The sequence below is a fragment of the Mizuhopecten yessoensis genome, unplaced genomic scaffold (assembly GCF_002113885.1).
Source record: "Mizuhopecten yessoensis strain PY_sf001 unplaced genomic scaffold, ASM211388v2 scaffold8745, whole genome shotgun sequence".
Classification (NCBI taxonomy): domain Eukaryota; kingdom Metazoa; phylum Mollusca; class Bivalvia; order Pectinida; family Pectinidae; genus Mizuhopecten; species Mizuhopecten yessoensis.
The window spans coordinates 1,911,674-1,929,290 of NW_018407700.1; the positions used below are offsets into that span (position 1 = coordinate 1,911,674).

At 36.0% G+C, this 17,617-nt stretch overlaps 1 protein-coding gene across 1 annotated transcript; it reads right to left on the reverse strand.

Annotated features, from left to right (window-relative positions):
* Positions 1-1,344: 1,344 nt before the first annotated feature.
* LOC110456490 (periodic tryptophan protein 1 homolog) lies at positions 1,345-17,251 on the reverse strand. Its single transcript, XM_021507275.1, has 15 exons — positions 17,041-17,251; positions 16,235-16,284; positions 15,171-15,379; positions 14,511-14,593; positions 11,453-11,549; positions 11,042-11,149; positions 7,916-8,043; positions 6,804-6,862; positions 6,159-6,255; positions 5,212-5,273; positions 4,186-4,297; positions 3,696-3,786; positions 2,669-2,790; positions 1,896-1,998; positions 1,345-1,637 (listed from the first exon to the last, which is right to left on the reverse strand). Exons 1-15 carry the CDS (start codon positions 17,101-17,103, stop codon positions 1,399-1,401), a joined length of 1,623 nt encoding a protein of 540 aa, XP_021362950.1. The 5' UTR covers positions 17,104-17,251; the 3' UTR covers positions 1,345-1,398.
* Between the last annotated feature and the right edge of the window lie 366 nt (positions 17,252-17,617).

Here is a 17,617-nt window from a genome sequence, read left to right on the forward strand (position 1 = left end):
AGGATTTTAAAGAATAATTTGCTATGTTTCCCCTATTGGGCCCCACCTCTCAGGCCCCTGGCGGGCCAGACCCACGGTTTATACAAAATTGGTTCCCCTTCACCCAAGGATGCTTCAGACCAAATATGGAACAATTCCTTTCATTCCTACAGAAGAAGATGGATATTAAAGAATTTCCTATATTTCCCCTATTGGGCCCCGCCCCTCAGCCCCCAGGGAGGCCAGACCCAACGTTTATACAAAATTGGTTCCTTTTTTACCCAAGGATGCTCCACACCAAAATATGGAACAAATCCTTTCATTCCGACAGAAGAAGGATTTTAAAGAATAATTTGCTATGTTTCCCCTATTGGGCCCCACCTCTCAGGCCCCTGGCGGGCCAGACCCACGGTTTATACAAAATTGGTTCCCCTTCACCCAAGGATGCTTCAGACCAAATATGGAACAATTCCTTTCATTCCTACAGAAGAAGATGGATATTAAAGAATTTCCTATATTTCCCCTATTGGGCCCCGCCNGCCCCCCAGCCCCCAGGGGGGCCACACCCACCATTTATACAAAATTGAGTCCCCTTGGCCCAAGGATGCTCCAGACTAAATTAGGATAAAATCCTTTAATCCCTACGGTAGAAGAAGGATTTTCAAGGTTTTACCTCTATTTCCCCTATTGGGCCCCGCCCCTCTGCCCCCTGGGGGGCCACACCCACCGTTTACAAAATATACAAAATAGAGTCCCCTTGGCCTAAGGATACTCTAGACCAAATTTAGTCCAAATATATACTTGGCCGTTCAGGACTAGTAGCGTTTAAAAGGAAAAGTTGATCGACGGACGACGGACGGACGACGGACGCTGTGGTATGGCATAAGCTCACCATGGTCCTTCGTACCAGGTGAGCTCAAAACTGAACATGATTACCTGGGTAATATGAATTTTTGTGTACTTTTCAAATATGACAAATTGATTCTGTAAGTGGAAATAACAATTGATAAAAAGAGCTGTACACATCAAGTCTTTTTAAAGGAGTTGTTCAACACTGTAAGGTATATTGGTCCTTATGTATGCTTCTCAATAATGCAAGGAGTCTCATCTTCTGGACAGTATATATTGCCCAAAACAGGTGTTTTGGTCTTCCTCAATTCATTAAATAAATATGATTATAGATCAGTCCCCAGTACAAATTCTCATTTATGTTAATCAAAACAAGTTGCTGATCAGTTTGTTATCAAAAGGGACTTGTAATGCTACAATGTCTCTAGGATTCACGGAAGCACATTTGCATTGTTTCTTGAAAATTGTCAAGGTGCAAAGATTTGTGAAAAGATTTATAAAACACTAGGAACACAATTCAATATTAAAGTTTCATTTTATAAGCTACACATCATTAATTAACAAGGATTCTTAAGATGGTTTATGTTTAGGCTTTTTCTTCTTCTTCTTTTTCTTTTTAGAAGAACCAGATGCTGTCATTTCTGTGGTTTGGGGGGCTCCAGAAAATCCTGCAATAAGTTCCTCCATTTCTTCTGCATCAGAATCTTTATCTAGATCCAAGGTTTCAAATGCTGCTGTTGTCTCCCCTTCATCATCAAGATCCTCCATTGTGACACCGGAGGGAGCTCGATCATAAAAGTGCTTACGTACTGAAAACATACCAACAGTATGTATATGAATTATCCGACCTTCCCTACGATAGATTAAATGTCTTTATTGTTTCAACAGTCTAAATATTTTTTTTCTGAACATTTTTTTTATAGTTCTAAAACAATCTGGAAGATTAAGTCATTAACAGTTTTAAACTTGTTAATACTGTTTACAGTTGGAAATTAAGGTTTGATATTGGAATCTGAACAATATTTTTTGTGGTAAATTATTACAATTTAACATACAAAAAAACTTACCTGGAGCACTGCTTCTAATGTCCCAAACCCTAAGTTCCTTCTCTCCTCCAACAGCAAATACAAACGGAGCCTCCGGACAAGCTCCCAAGCAATGCAACTCGTTCTGATCAAAAGAAGAACAGCGATTCAATATATGATTTAACTATCTTCCTTCTTAGAAAGAGGTTCTAAAACTTAAGGAAATTTGAAAACCTTTAGGGACAGTTTTAAAGGAGGTAAGACGATTTTCAGACTTTAATCAGATGTAGCATATCCACATATCTCTTAATTAGGTAAAAGTTTTACATTTTTGTTAAAACTAACAATTTTGTCACTTTAAAATGCCACCAGGGGTTACACGCGCTTTTGCTCTCCTCACCCTTGGAATATGTCATAGCAAAATTGAAGCCACAAGGCTAGCTATTTGATTGTTGTCAGGTAAAAAAAACCCTGACCAATCACTAGGCTGATACTTGTTCTTGGAAGATAACAGAGGAGCGACGTCCGACTTCGAAGTCAATAAGTTTTACTATTACGCGACTGCAAGATTCTTTTGATGTACATCAAAGGATCAAACTAGCCTTCTCATCTCATCCACAGGACGGTGCAAACTGAGCCTTCTATTTTTCTAAGACATATTCCAGGGATACAGAGAGTGAAAGTGAAAGTAACCCCTGGATATTGAGGATCGGAAGGCCTCGTATACCATCCAGAAGGTTACAGCAGATTAACTCTCATGTACACATAATGAGAATACTGTTCATGTAATCTCTTTATTTTATTGTTGGACTTACCAGCTTGAGGTTTTTCTCTAGAATTAGAGATGGCTTATTGTCAACGACATCCCACACCTTGAGGGTTTGGTCGGCAGAAACTGTGGACAGTAGGCCCCTGACACTACTGCTCAGCGCCAGTCCTACAAACAAAAGAAACAATGTCAACAGAAACTGGAGAGATTGTGAGTGAGCTCACGAAGATATACAATCCACTTCATCTTATCTAGCTATTCCTTGGTAATCCCCCACCCCAAAGTTTTAAATTAGTGATTAACTATCTATTGGTCAATCTTTGTTTGCAGGGAGTATAATAATCGAATCACGAATCTCTTCCTCCACACACATTTACACAATTATGATGTAGTGAAACAAAACCCAACATACACTTACATGTAGTTAAGGAGGACTTACAAAGCTTCTGGAGCAGAATAGCAAATTACTTTCTTCATGAAAATCTACATATCATGTACTTTCACTGAGCCAAGTTATAAAAGAAATTAACGAACAGTTGATACCTATATATCCCCCATATTTGGGGGGCATTTAAGGTTAGCATTTAACAGATATCAAGCAAATGATCATCACTGCTGCTTAGTGTAAATTTATAGAACACAACACTAACAGATATCAAAGCTAGAATTCAACATAGACAAATATCTTCAGAGCTCAATGTCCGTCCTGATTTCAAAATATAGCTGGACCTCACAATATGTTTTGGGTAACCTTTTCAGGGATACGAGGAGGATTAAAATCAATGGAACAGAGATAAAGGTATAATTTTTACTGATTGTTGGATTCAACAGGTTTGGTTCAGACAGATCACACTGAATATGAACCTGAATACAAGCCACACTGTATTTCTGTATTGTCAAATACCTGTAGCCATTTAAATGTATATGCAGATGAGTGTATTGAGGGAAAAAATGACTACCTTATCTTACCTTATCTTACATTTTCACATAGATATTACCTGGAATCCACATGCATTACAAGTAGAATAAGACAGCCTTTTTTTTAAAAATAAAACGCAAGTTAGGTACCATACCTGTGACAGCCTTGTTGTGGGCAGACAGAGTGTACAGAGGTTTATCTGTCCGCGAATCCAGGTAGTACACTCTCCCGGTATCTGTACTGGCCTACAGTGACAAGTTGGATGCATGATCATACGAAAGATTAAAAAACAAAATGGAACAAATATCGATCAAATGATAAAATACCAAGAGAGCCGATATGGTAAAAATGTGATGAGTTTATATATAATATACAGTTATCACATTGTATCTTGTGTAAACTGTTTGGATTTGAAACTTATCCAGCTAAGTTTTTGGCCTCTGGCATGTTAAAACAAATATGACTTTATTTCTCCTTATTCGATGGCAGTAAAGGTGAGGGAGAAATGGGAACACAACTGTTTCCTGAATACTAGGCTGACCAAAGCATACTTTTTGAAAATAAATACATTAACATATAGCTCATAAATTAAGAAATAATTTTGTATCGGTCACATATGTGAGGAGTGATAATAATGTACGCACAAAGAAGTTCAGAGGCGAATAAGTGTCCCAGATGACTCTCTCTATTTCACCTTCCAGGGTCCAGCTTTTAAATGTGTCATTAGGACTCCGACAGTCGAACACCTTCACAGTGCTGAGGGCAGAAAGAGATCGCACAATCAATTAAAATAAAACTGTTCTTTGTTAATGATGTTTTGGTCAGCACAATATTGTTTCATTATAGAGTGCTTCCTGCATCAATCAATCTGGTCATCTGTTGTCATATGTATTGTCTTGTTTTCTAGTTTATTTATTTCCTTAGATACAAAACCGTGTACATACATATGCTATTAAAAAAATAACAAAGGAAAACTTAAAAGTGATCAAAAAGGAAGATTTAAACTTTTTTTTTATTAAAAGATAGTTACATTGGACAGCATGAAGATTCTATTAAATAGTAAATGAACTTAATTTAAGGAAATAAGAATTTTTGAAGTAAAGTGAAAGTAAAGGTCCAGGATAAAGTACTTATATCAGAAAAGATAAAGGAAGAGAGAAAAGAAGTATATGCCATATTACTGAAGAAAATATAATGGTTATTGGAAAATAGCTACAATAAAAGGTGATTAAAGGTGCTGATTAATTAAGATAAAGTGACAATACTTTACAAATATGTCAAATGTTTTTTCATGTTAAGGTATCTGTTGGTAGTATATGATAACAACACAAGTATCAATGTTCATTAACTGTTCAGGTTCACCAGACAGAGTTAGCCAAAGGTTCAGTGGAAATGTATCAAGAGAGAACTGGGGCATGGGAAATCGGATCAACCTGAAGTGGAATTATATCATCTGTGCAGGAATACTGAATATCAGCGGTTAAAAATTATTATCAATTAAATTATAATAATTGCTCATTAGTCGGACCCCGCAGTATGGCTTCCCCTCATTTCACACTAAACATTTGTGATAGTCCATCTTTAAGTAATAAGGTGTTTGATGCCAGGTGACCCTGAAATGTTGAGTTGACTTTTGCACCACAGACATCACTTTGTATCTAACAACTTACTTGTCAAACGACCCGGACAGCAGGGATTGGGATTCAACTGGATGCCATTTTACACTCTGTACCTGGAAACATGAGATGAGAGTAAATGTAGACATTAGCAAAACTAACAGAAGCAAGACGCTATGATTCACTTAAACTTCAATCCATAGTTGATTAATTCACCATCTAGTGAAAACTACACTCTTACAATCATAGAGAATGATTAGTTCTGACGGCAACACTATGTCAGAAAACAAGAGATCCCAGAGGGATCTTGGCGCCCACCATTGTACCATCTCCATTAAGTTCTGTGTCACCTTGAATTTTTCTCTTCCTTTCTCTTATCTGTTTGATCAAATTATGTAAACAGTAAATGCACCATTTCACCTGTTTACTAGTACAGTTCTTTAAATAAAAGAGAAATAGATCCGATCATTACAATATCAGAAATATTTTAAAATTTAACTTGCACCATAACAGACGTGGGGGACAAAATTTGAGAAAGATCCTTACAGAACTTTCTGAGAAATAGCGATAACAAACATTCACTGACAAAATCTAAGATGGCCACCTGTTGGCCATTTTGTTTATCCGATTAGTCTCAAAAGTAAACATGCACAACAACAGACAAAGGGGAACCTTCATAACAAAGAAAGATTATTTAAGAACTTCCTGAGAAATAGCGTTTACAATATTCACTGTCAAAATCCAAGATGGCCACCAAAAATAGCAAAAACAAGAATTGTTTAAGGACGGACGACTGACGGACCATGAACGAAGAGTGATTTGAATAGCTGATGGTGGGTTAACTGGAAAAGTAATACTGAAAAGTGCCTGCAACACCCACTTTACATACACATTACACATTATTGTTGGGTTGGATTTGTGCCATTCCCCTTTAGGCACACAGGGTTACTGTAGTTATTATGTATTAGGAAGATACATTGTAATTCATTTTTTTTTTTTACCTTATCTTTGTGTTGTGTTATAGATGTCACCATTTTGCCCTCGTCCAAGTCCCATAGTCCTAGAGTAGAGTCTGCAGATGCACTAGCCAGTACGTTTCTGTTAGAATTTCATAAGAAAGTTAAGCAGCTGTTCTCCTGTCCAGTAAAGGATCAGATAAACCATTGTACAATAATTTCCTTCGTGAAATTTTAAAATACAGATTTTTTGGCCGAAATTTGGAAGTATTCTGCGTTGAAATTAACCAAATTTTCTTCAAAATAAATTGTTCATGACATTTAAATCTGTAAAAATAAGGATTATTTTTACTGGATGTCTATGGCAAACTGGCTAAATATCTTACTGGTGACAATGGCCTAGAATGCTTATTTATACAAAATATCAAATTTATATATAGCATGTGATTATCAATGATGTTCAATGATATTTTTAAAAGTAATTTTAATTTACAGAAGGGTTTCGATATTGAGCTACGTTTGCTCTGAGGACAGTGGCTGGAATGTCCAATTGGTAGTTTACTGGGAGAATTTTATGCAGAAAAAAGTGATTCTGTCCCCTAAAACATTGACTGGGTGTCCATGATAAGTTGATAAGGCTAAATAGGCTCAGAAATAGATAATTGGTGTCCTTGTGAACAACACACCTACCTGACACTGGAGTTCCAGGATAAGTCCAGGACAGAGTCTGTGTGGCCAGATATTCCTTTCTGTTAAAAGAAATACAAAACTGACAATATATTCTTTAATTTTCACCTGCAAGTAACATTCAATTACCTTAAAAAAGTTCATTCCCTTATAATGTAGTCCTTGTTTCTTCTCGATTATACTTAAACTCATTCACCCCTGAAGAAGCTTTTGAACTCTTCCAATTCAAATGTTGGATTAGTTCATTATGAAATTTAAGGGGTGAATGAGTTAATGGTTTCCTTGGTTTATGATGCTCAACTGATTACATCCAAAACATGATGTGAAAACTCAGGAATTTAGTATATTAATTTGGATATCACAACATGGTCACCCAAATACAGGTCACATTTACTGGTTTAATATATACTATTCATTATAACAGCAAATTTTAAACATTTTTAATTTTCATCACTTTCACATGTGTAATTGGAACAAATTTATCTTGACAGCAAATGTAAGTACTTTGACAAAAGTATTTTCACTGTAATAGGTAAAATTGAAACTGATTTTATAAGGAATTTTCCAGTGAATTACAGATATTTGACGGGAAAATTTCCTGGTACAGAATGCAGTAAAAAGATATATTATTTTCAATAAGAAACAAGCCATTTGGATTGATATGTCTCACCTGTGCCAACGCTTTGACCATCAATGCAATCTATGGTGCAAGTTTGGTTGATGTAGCACTTATATTTTTAGAGAAGCTAACTTAACTTAAATGCAAAAATCTTAATGTTGATGGAGATGCTGACAAAGTCAATGGACCATGAAAGGTAGGCTGCATCCAGCATTTGATGCATGGGTTGAGATGTACTACCTAAGATGCATCTATGGTCCAAATTTGGTTGGTCTAGCACTTATACTTTCAGTTAAACTAAGTTACAACGCAAAAACTTAATGTTGACGCCGCTAATGTCGCCAGAAAAGCAACGCCTAAGTCTCGCTTCTGCTTCTTTGTTGCGGCGAGACAAAAATGCCATAGATACAAAAGTTATTACCAAAGTGCACATGACACAGGTGTATACTTTTACAGAATAAAGTTACTAAAGAGACAGCTTATACAGTATACACACCATTTTCTTTTTCTTCTTATTCTTTGTAGGTTTGTTACCCAGCATAGCAACTGGCTCTAGTGAGTCAACTACATCCAGGTCCCAGATCTCTATTACAGGGTCCATGGTTCCCACAGCAACAAAGTTACCTGTAAAAACCAAATCTTATTTAGGTAGAGTAATACCTGTATTCATAATATTCTAAACAAGAGGCCCATAGGGCCTGTATCGCTCACCTTGATATCTAAGCAATCATGGCAGAATATTCTCCAAATGAGATCCAAGGGAATATGCCAGACCCCAAGGCCAATCCTTGTAGCATATATATCTGTATTCAATTTTTCATGCCCAGCAATTTTATGTATGGTTATGGGGTGGGGATCTCAACTGTTTCCAAGCTGTGACGCAGAAACTAGGTCCCTACGGTTGTGGCCAGACCCCAGGATCAATTCTAATATCATGACTGCATTTGTCTCTTTTTGCCCAGCATTTGTATATATAGTTTTGGGGTGGGGATTTCAACCGTTTCAAAGTTATGACCCAGGGGTTAAGTCTGCAAGGGTGGGGCAAACCCTGGGGTCAATTCTAATATCATGACTGCATTTGTCTCTTTATGCCCAACAATTGTATATATAGTTTTGGGGTGGGGATCTTAACCATTTCAAAGTTATGACCCAGGGGTTAAGTCTCCAAGGGTGGGGCAGTCCCCAAGGCCATCCTGGAAGCATATGTGCATTCATCTCTTTGTAATCGGCAATTGTCTATATGGTTATAGGGTGGGGATCTCAACTGTTTCCAAGCTGTGACTAAGAAACTAGGTCCCTAGGGGTTCGGTCAGACCCCAGGGTCTATTCTAATATTGTGACTGCATTCGTCTCTTTATGCCCAGCATTTGTATATATAGTTTTTGAGTGGGGATCTCAGCCGTTTTAAAGTTATGGCCCAAGGACTATGTTTCCAAGGGTGGGGCCAGACCCTAGGGCCATCCTGGAAGCAAATGTGCATTCTTCTCTTTATACTCAGCAATTGTATATGTGGTTATATGGTGGGGATCTCAACCATTTCCAGGCAATAAACTTTTTTTGGTCCCACCCCTTAGCCCGGGGGGTCAGCCCCACCATTTGTACAATTTTGAATCCCTGCCTCCCATGAATGCTTTTGATTAAATATGATTGATATCCAGTGCATAGTTCTACAGAAGAAGTCGTTTATAGCAATCTAGCCAAATTGCCCCCTTTTTGGCCCCGCCCCTCAGCCCCCTGGGGGGTCAGCCACACCATTTGTACAATTTTGAATCCCTGCATCCCATGAATGCTTTTGATTAAATATGATTGATATCCAGTGCATAGTTCTACAGAAGAAGTCGTTTATAGCAATCTAGCCAAATTGCCCCCTTTTTGGCCCCGCCCCTCAGCCCCCTGGGGGGTCAGCCCAACCATTTGTACAATTTTGAATCTCCACCACCTAGGGATGCTTCCAGGCAAATATGGTTGATATCCATCTCTTAGTTCCAAAGAAGAAGTCGCTTAAAGCAATATAGCCAAATTGCCCCCTTTTTGCCCCGCCCCTCAGCCCCCTGGGGGGTCAGCCCCACCATTTGTACAATTTTGATTCCCCACCACCTAAGGATGCTTCCAGTCAAATTTAGTAAAATTCCAATCAGTGGTTAAGAAGAAGAAGTCGTTTAAAGAAATTGTTGACGGACGGACGACGGACGCCACGGTATGGCATAAGCTCACCTTGGTCCTTTGGACCAGGTGAGCTAATAAAGAAAGCCCTATTGTTGAGAATAACAATTTTATTATCTTCAATTTCATTTTGATCACAATATCGCTGTCTAACATAACATATCTAACATATGAAATAAGAAAGATTGTTTCACTAATATCTAATATCAGAATGATAATAGGACAATCACAGCTGTGATATGACACTCCAACCAGTCTTCAATTCCTTTGAAGAAATAAGGCAAAACCCTGATGGAATGAATCGGTTATGACAGCAATGTCAGCATTATTGTTTTTAGAGGTTTGATCTAAAGCAAGCAAAAATACTGGGTAACAATATCATATATAATACAAGAGATCCCAGAGGGATCTTGGCGCCCACCATAGTACCATCTTCATTAGTTCTATGTCAATTTGATCTTTTCTCTTCTTTTCTTTTATCTGTTTGATCAGTTTGCCTATCTGCCATCTTCATCAATCTTTTGATCAACCTCAAAGGTTAACATGCACAACTTCAGGACAAAGGTGAACCTATGTTTAAAATTTGAGAAAAATCCTCAGTAAATTCTGAGAAATAGGGATAACAGAACTTAAACTGTAACAAGATGGCCGGTCGATATGATTTGATAAGCATAACTAAGAACAAGAGGAACCCTTATTTGAAATTTGAAAAAGATCACTTTTTGAGCAATAGGGCTAAAAAACTTTTACTCTCAAATTCAATACGACCACCTGCCAGTCATCTTGGTTTTTGAATCATCCCCAAAATTTAAAATGCGGAACTAGGAATCATGAGGAACCTTCATGTGAAATTTGAGAAAGACCCCTCCTGAACCTTCTGAGAAATAATGCTAACAAAACTTTCATTCTCAAGTTCAAGATGGCTGTCTGTCAGCCATCAGCCATCTTGGTTTTCCCTTCTGTCCCAAAATTTAATATGCATAACTAGGGGCAATGAGGAACTTTCGTGTAAAATTTGAGAAAGACCCCTACAGAACTTTCTGAAAATCAGTGCTAACAAACTAACTTTCAAATTCAAGATGGTTGCATGTCGGCCATTTTAATTTTGTGATCAATCCCAAAAAACAATATATGCATAACTAGGGATCATTGGGGACCTTTATGTGAACTTTGAGAAAGATCCTTCTAAGAAGTTCTGGGAAATAGCACTAACAAACTTTAACTCTCAAATTTTAATATGGCTGCCTGTCGGCCATCTTGGTTTTGTGATCAGTCCAAAAAATCGATATGCATAACTAAGGATCATGGGGAGCATACAGGTGAAATTTGAGAAATATCCCTCCCATACATCTGATGATGGTGAGCTAAAACGACAACAATTTTAAATGCTCTGTGCTGATATGGAAAGTGAGTCAACCAGAGCAATGAAATTGAGTTACTTGTCCTGCGCTACACATACCTGTGTCTTGATCACACACATCATAGTTCAGCCACTCCACACACAGGGGAAAGGTAGACAGGATGACGTCATGGTGAATATATAGGTTACCATACTCCTCGTTATAAACTGTAAACAAAAGTCAGAAGTATGAGTCAGAAGTTTTAACTATGGCGTAAATGTACCGGTAACAGCCAACAGACAGTCTGATTGTGGTTCCATAAAAGATCAATACAGTTTCCAGAAGTATACATGAGAAATACAAGATAACTTTTAATAGAAATTTTACAAACAAATAACACCATAAGAACCTTTAAATCATGCACCTATCACTGGTATCACAAAACAGTTTTACAAACATGTACATTTATAAGCTGAAAAGGTTGAGAGGATGAGAGGAAAATGAAGGAAAAGTGAATGTCTTTTACTTACTATAGACATCCAGACTACAGCATTCTTCTGTTGCCTTGCCAACCACCACCATATTGTCTGTGTTTTTAATCTCGTACTCTTCATCATCACTATCCTTCTACAACCAAAAATACCATACATGTACAGACAATTACAACAAAAAATACAAAACATACATTGTATACTTACAACTACAACCAACAATACAATACATGTACCGACAATTACAACAAAAAATACAAAACATACATAGTATACTGACAACTACAACCAACAATACAATAAATGTACAGACAATTATAACAAAAAATACAAATCGTACATTGTATAATGACAACTACAACCAACAATACAATACATGTAGAGACAATTATAACAAAAAATACAAATCATACATTGTATACTGACAACTACAACCAACAATACAATACATGTACGGTCAATTACAACAAAAAATACAAAACATACATTGTATCCTGACAACTACAACCAGCAATACAATACATGTACAGACAATTATAACAAAAAAAACAAATCATACATTGTATAATGACAACTACAACCAACAATACAAGACATGTACAGACAATTATAACAAAAAATACAAATCGTACATTGTATAATGACAACTACAACCAACAATACAATACATGTACGGTCAATTACAACAAAAAATACAAAACATACATTGTATACTTACAACTACAACCAACAATACAATACATGTACATACAATTACAACAAAAAATACAAAACATACATAGTATACTGACAACTACAACCAACAATACAATACATGTACAGACAATTATAACAAAAAATACAAATCATACATTGTATACTGACAACTACAACCAACAATACAATACATGTACGGACAATTACAACAAAAAATACAAAACATACATTGTATACTGACAACTACAACCAACAATACAATACATGTACGGACAATTACAACAAAAAATATGAAACATACATTGTATCCTGACAACTACAACCAACAATACAATACATGTACAGACAATTACAACAAAAAATACAAAACATACATTGTATACTGACAACTACAATCAACAAAACAATATATGTACGGACAATTACAACAAAAAATATGAAACATACATTGTATACTGACAACTACAGCCAGCAATACAATACATGTACAGACAATCATAGTCAATAATACTATATGCTTTAAGTAACAGTTAAGTATAAACAAGAGTATTAGTGAAGCTGATGTATGCTCCCCGAAACAAATTTATTGAAGGCTTTTCCTGTTTGTGAATTTTGCATTTAGTTAGATTTATGACACTTGTTTGTATAAATAGTTGAAATGGGGAGTTTAGAACAAGAAAAATAATGTTTTAACATACAAACATGTATATGTGTTTGAAATTTTAGCATAAAACATACATACATGTATATGAGTTTGAAATTTTAGCAAAGGGCGCTATAAAAGTGATATTTTTCACTGAGTGGAAAATACCAAAATGAAAAATATCGCTTTTGCTAATTTGACCAATTAAAACACTGATTACAAACTACCACGAGAAAAAATTACCAAATAGAAAGCATGACATCATACAAGTGGCCCAAATTTTCAAAGCCTGGTTAGCTTGATATTCAGGCCGCCAGAAAATCTGTTTGAGACATTGGCCCATTCTTCTGCCCAGATTAATCATCTGTTATCTACCATGGGGTAATTATTCTCTTGGGGGGAACGCAACATTTAATTCCACAGTTAACTTTCATTTTCATGGAAGCCGGCAGACTATGCAGGCCAGCAATTCTAACTATTTGATAGGAGGAAACTCATGTCAAATGAAACACAGTGTCAGCGTCTTCAAGTCACAAGTTAGGCTAGGTGACTGACAGAAAGTACAAGAGAGTCATGGTCATCTGTGACAGTGATTAAGTATAACTTACACAAATGGTGTTGATATTTTATCATCAGGTTAAGTGTTGACACAACATCTCTGCATTTTTCCCACTCCCTACCATTATAGATTTGGCCCTTATCATCAATGCCGCCCATAGTGATCTGAGTCGATATGATGGGACTTTCATAAAATTATCAAATTACGATAGTAATTTGGAATACTTTATTCAAAATATGAACTTATGTAACTTCTTCCTGAAAATAAGTTATTAAAAGAAATTTAATGACGATTTTTTTCATTTTATCTAAATTTTTGCAGAGGGGACCACATTTTGTTACATAGGTTTATCTAGACTTGTCTAAAGGTAAAAGGATCAAGATTAAAAATTGTCAGCTTGATGAATCGCTTCGCTTTTCTGGGGTAGGTTTTCATAAACCAGAAGGGCCTGTATCGTTCACCTGTTTGTTTTGTTACATGTAGTTGTTGGCCAAATATTGTGAAGTTAGGTTGATTGGATATTCAGAAGCAGTTAAAGGTTTGCAGTTATTTGACCCCTGTGACCTTGAAAGTATATGTAGGGCAAGGCATATTCATGTCCAAATGTTGTTGAACTCAAGTACAGGTCAATGTCATTTTCATTCGCAAATTCATATGGTTCCATCATATGATGCTACTAGGCAAATATCATGACTTTAGGGCAATCAGATCTTCAGAAGTTGTTTGAAGGTTTAGATCTATTTCACCCCTTTGACCTTGAAAGTAGGTCAAGGTCATTTCATTTGCAAACTTTGTTGGGCGCCTCCATTGGATGCTTCTGGCCAAATATCATGACTGTACGACTTTTGGACCTTCAGAAGAAGTTGTTTAACGCCGCACCATGACATAAGCTTATAATTACATGTCCTATGAGCTATAAAAAATGTAATTAACAGACTATCTGATAGTGTCTTCAGTCATACCAAATATATTTCACTTGTGTGGCTAATATTTTACAATCTTTCATTGGTGCCGTGCACTTGTCAAAAATATCAAAATATTAGCCACACCTGTGAGGTATATCTGGTATCACTGAAGACACCTTTAGATAACCTATATATATGTTACTGGAAAACTATTTTGGCATTATAATGTTTAAGTACACCATTTTATTCCAATGATGTGTTCTATATTTCACTACTGATGAAACAATGCCTTACCTCATCTTTAAGCGTGATGTAAGGGTCGTCGTCGTTGCTTGTGTAGTATACCAAGTTACCAAGTCCTTTAAGGGGGTTACGTTCTATCAACATAACAGAAGAAGGGAAATCAATTATTATATGATAGTACATACATTCCAAATGACTAGCAAAACTACCTTCCTGTAAGACATTTAATTACCCTCTCAGTAAAACATATGTATAGGATATAAGACTTATTTATTGGATATAAGACATTTATAGGATATAGCTACCCTCCTGTAAAACAAATTAGTTAATATATTTACACCCCTCGTTGCTCTGTCATATTCATATATGAGTGTACAGGATCAGAAAATGCCACCTTTCCATATCCTTAATATCATATGCATACACATATGTAAATACATCCACACACACAAATGCATGTGAGCATACACATACACATGGATGCTTTTTATAATATTTCACTAACGTTTATATATATTTCTATAACCTTAATCAATTGCAGAGTTTATCCATATAGCTTACAAGCAATTTGCTGCATGAAAAATAAAAACAGAACAGAAAACTTAAACTTAATTCTATATTAACCAAGATAAGAATTATTACAGCAACAATTGAATCTTCAGCTGTAGACATGTTTTTTATGTAATATGAATTTTATAGATATTAGATTACCATCTTCATTATTGTCATCATCATAATCATCTAATCCATATTTGTCCACTATATCATCACCCTCTGTGGTTCCATTGTCTTCGTGCTTCCTCTTTTTTTTATCTATTTTTTCAACCTTCTTCTGCATCTTCCCCCCGGAAGCTCCTTTAGTCTCCTCTTTCTCCTCCTCCTCTTCTGACGTGTCCGATGGTTCATCTTCCTCAAGTTCTCTATTAAGTTAAAAATAATAATAGTTTAAGTGGCTGGTCTGTGATCTAAGACCTGTCATTGACCATAGTGAATCCATGAGGCTATATTTTCTTCATTAGGATTGACCAAAATGTTCCTTTCATGGGACTGATTGTAATTCATGAGAAATGTGTCCTATGCTGTGAGGAAATTTTCTGAAGAACGTTTTGCAAGTCTCATGCTCAAATTGTGTTAGATATGTATGGCAGGTCTCAAGCCTCAGTTCTGAAAATGACCACAAATTCTATACCCTCAGAAAAAACTTTGCACAGTCGGAATATAAACATACGATAAACTTTATTAGTTAAGAATAGGCAAGCAAACCTTTCTCTACCAAGTCAGGAATACTGCACATAAATTACTACTTGTAATTCCTTTTATGAGAACAAGGCTTAAATTTAGCAAATAGTTTGCGACTAATTATTGACATTTTTCATGTTAATAATCTATTATATCTCCTTCTTTACTATCTAAAATATTTTGTTCAACATTGAGAAGACGTTTTACGTGTTACGGTGTATCAAGTAAAATCAAGTCAGGTCATTGCATACATGTACCTGCAAAGTCTCCTTATTTATGATGAACTTTATCATCTTTTTCATTCTCATTTTTTGATTTTTGAAATCAAGTTGATCAACAGAATTTCTCACATCTTGCTATTGCTTAAATTCAATCAATTTATTGCATAAAACAGCTATGATGAAAAATAGGGTAAATATAAATATATATCTAGACATGATATTTTATTTTTCCGAAGCAGTTTTGCCTCTTTGAAGATTTTACATGGTAGCAAGTACATGTATGATGTTTCATATGGATCTTGGTAATTTACACACTCTCTGGTTTCTTCTATGATTCTCCTCAGGTCTTCTTTTTCCAATTTAACCTGTAAAAATAGATATTGTTCGTTTTAGGTATAATCAGTTTTTATATCTAAATGGAGTAAAATAATGAAGAAATCATACTGTACAAAACTGATTTAATCTTTTAAATTCAACTTAACTTACATTTCTATAAAAGTTTTAAATTCAACTTAGCTTACATTTATATAAAACTGTTTATATCATGAGATGAAATACATAACTTCAACTGGCTACATGAACACTTTCAAGTAATTGTTCAACAATCGTAAACGTTAACAAACCCGACAACAATTTTTTTCTATAGCCTAAATATTTCACTCTGTGCATGCAAATGTTACCTGTCTTTTGGTTATTTTTTAAGAAAATTGATTAAGATTTTCCATACACAAATGTGTTGGAATTCAGAGGCATTTTATCCTCTGACTTGGGAGAAGTTACACAGCATCCTATCGTGTGAGAGGTTGTTCCCAACCTATCTGCCTGATATCTACATCCCAATTGATTACATCATTGCTAGCTGTTCCCATATATTTAATGAATGTTAGTATCATTAAACTTAATCATTAGCTTAGCATTTTGTTCTTATTTTGAATAAGTAAAACGACTATTATTCTAGCTACTGTGTGGCTACCTGTGATAACGTAGCTTTTCTGACGATGAGACATGTTTTTTTATATTGCGTCGTCAGAAGGAGGCCGGGTATTAATATTAGTACTACTGTGTGGCAAGCTACAGATGTCAACACATGTACATAACACGTAGATCAGATGTAAACTTACTTTCTCGGGGCTACTTTTAGCGACACCTCGCCTTACCCACGTCAGACATGGTATTATACTCATGTTCGTGCTGATTAAGTCGAGGAAGTGAAGATAATCGTTATCACTCTCAAAATGATGCCAGTGTAAAACCAACCATCATCAATTCTCAACACATGTGCGCTTTACTACCGGAAATGTTCATAGAGTTATCCCCCTTATATACCAATGAGGTTTTACAAGGGGAACTCGTAAAACTGCAGCGAGCATTTTGTCGGCATCGACTATAGCATAAACAATACATCTACATTGTATATATGTTGGGATTACCCAGCTATGGTACACAAACCAAACGGGGATAGGATCGTTTTTCCATACACATTTTTTTTTATTTCTGGATCTAATTAGTCTCAATTCAAAATGGATGTCAGACGTTTCGCCCCGAAACCGTTACGCCACAAACCAGTTCGACCCGAATTTGATTCATATCGCCCCAACCGGTTCGCCCCAAAAAAACCATAACTCCCCAAATAGTTCGCCCCAAAAAATAGAGCTTGCTTATTTTCCCCTTATTATGTGATAATGTTTACCGTGCTAA

Bases quoted from the DNA above. Each gene is read 5' to 3' on its own strand.
- LOC110456490 (XM_021507275.1), bottom strand. From the start codon at position 17,103: ATGAGTATAATACCATGTCTGACGTGGGTAAGGCGAGGTGTCGCTAAA. The intron at 11,550-14,510 runs GTAAGGCATTGT...TTTTGGTTGTAG, and splicing joins ACATCACGCTTAAAGATGAG to AAGGATAGTGATGATGAAGA. The intron at 6,256-6,803 runs GTAGGTGTGTTG...AAATTCTAACAG, and splicing joins TCCTGGAACTCCAGTGTCAG to AAACGTACTGGCTAGTGCAT.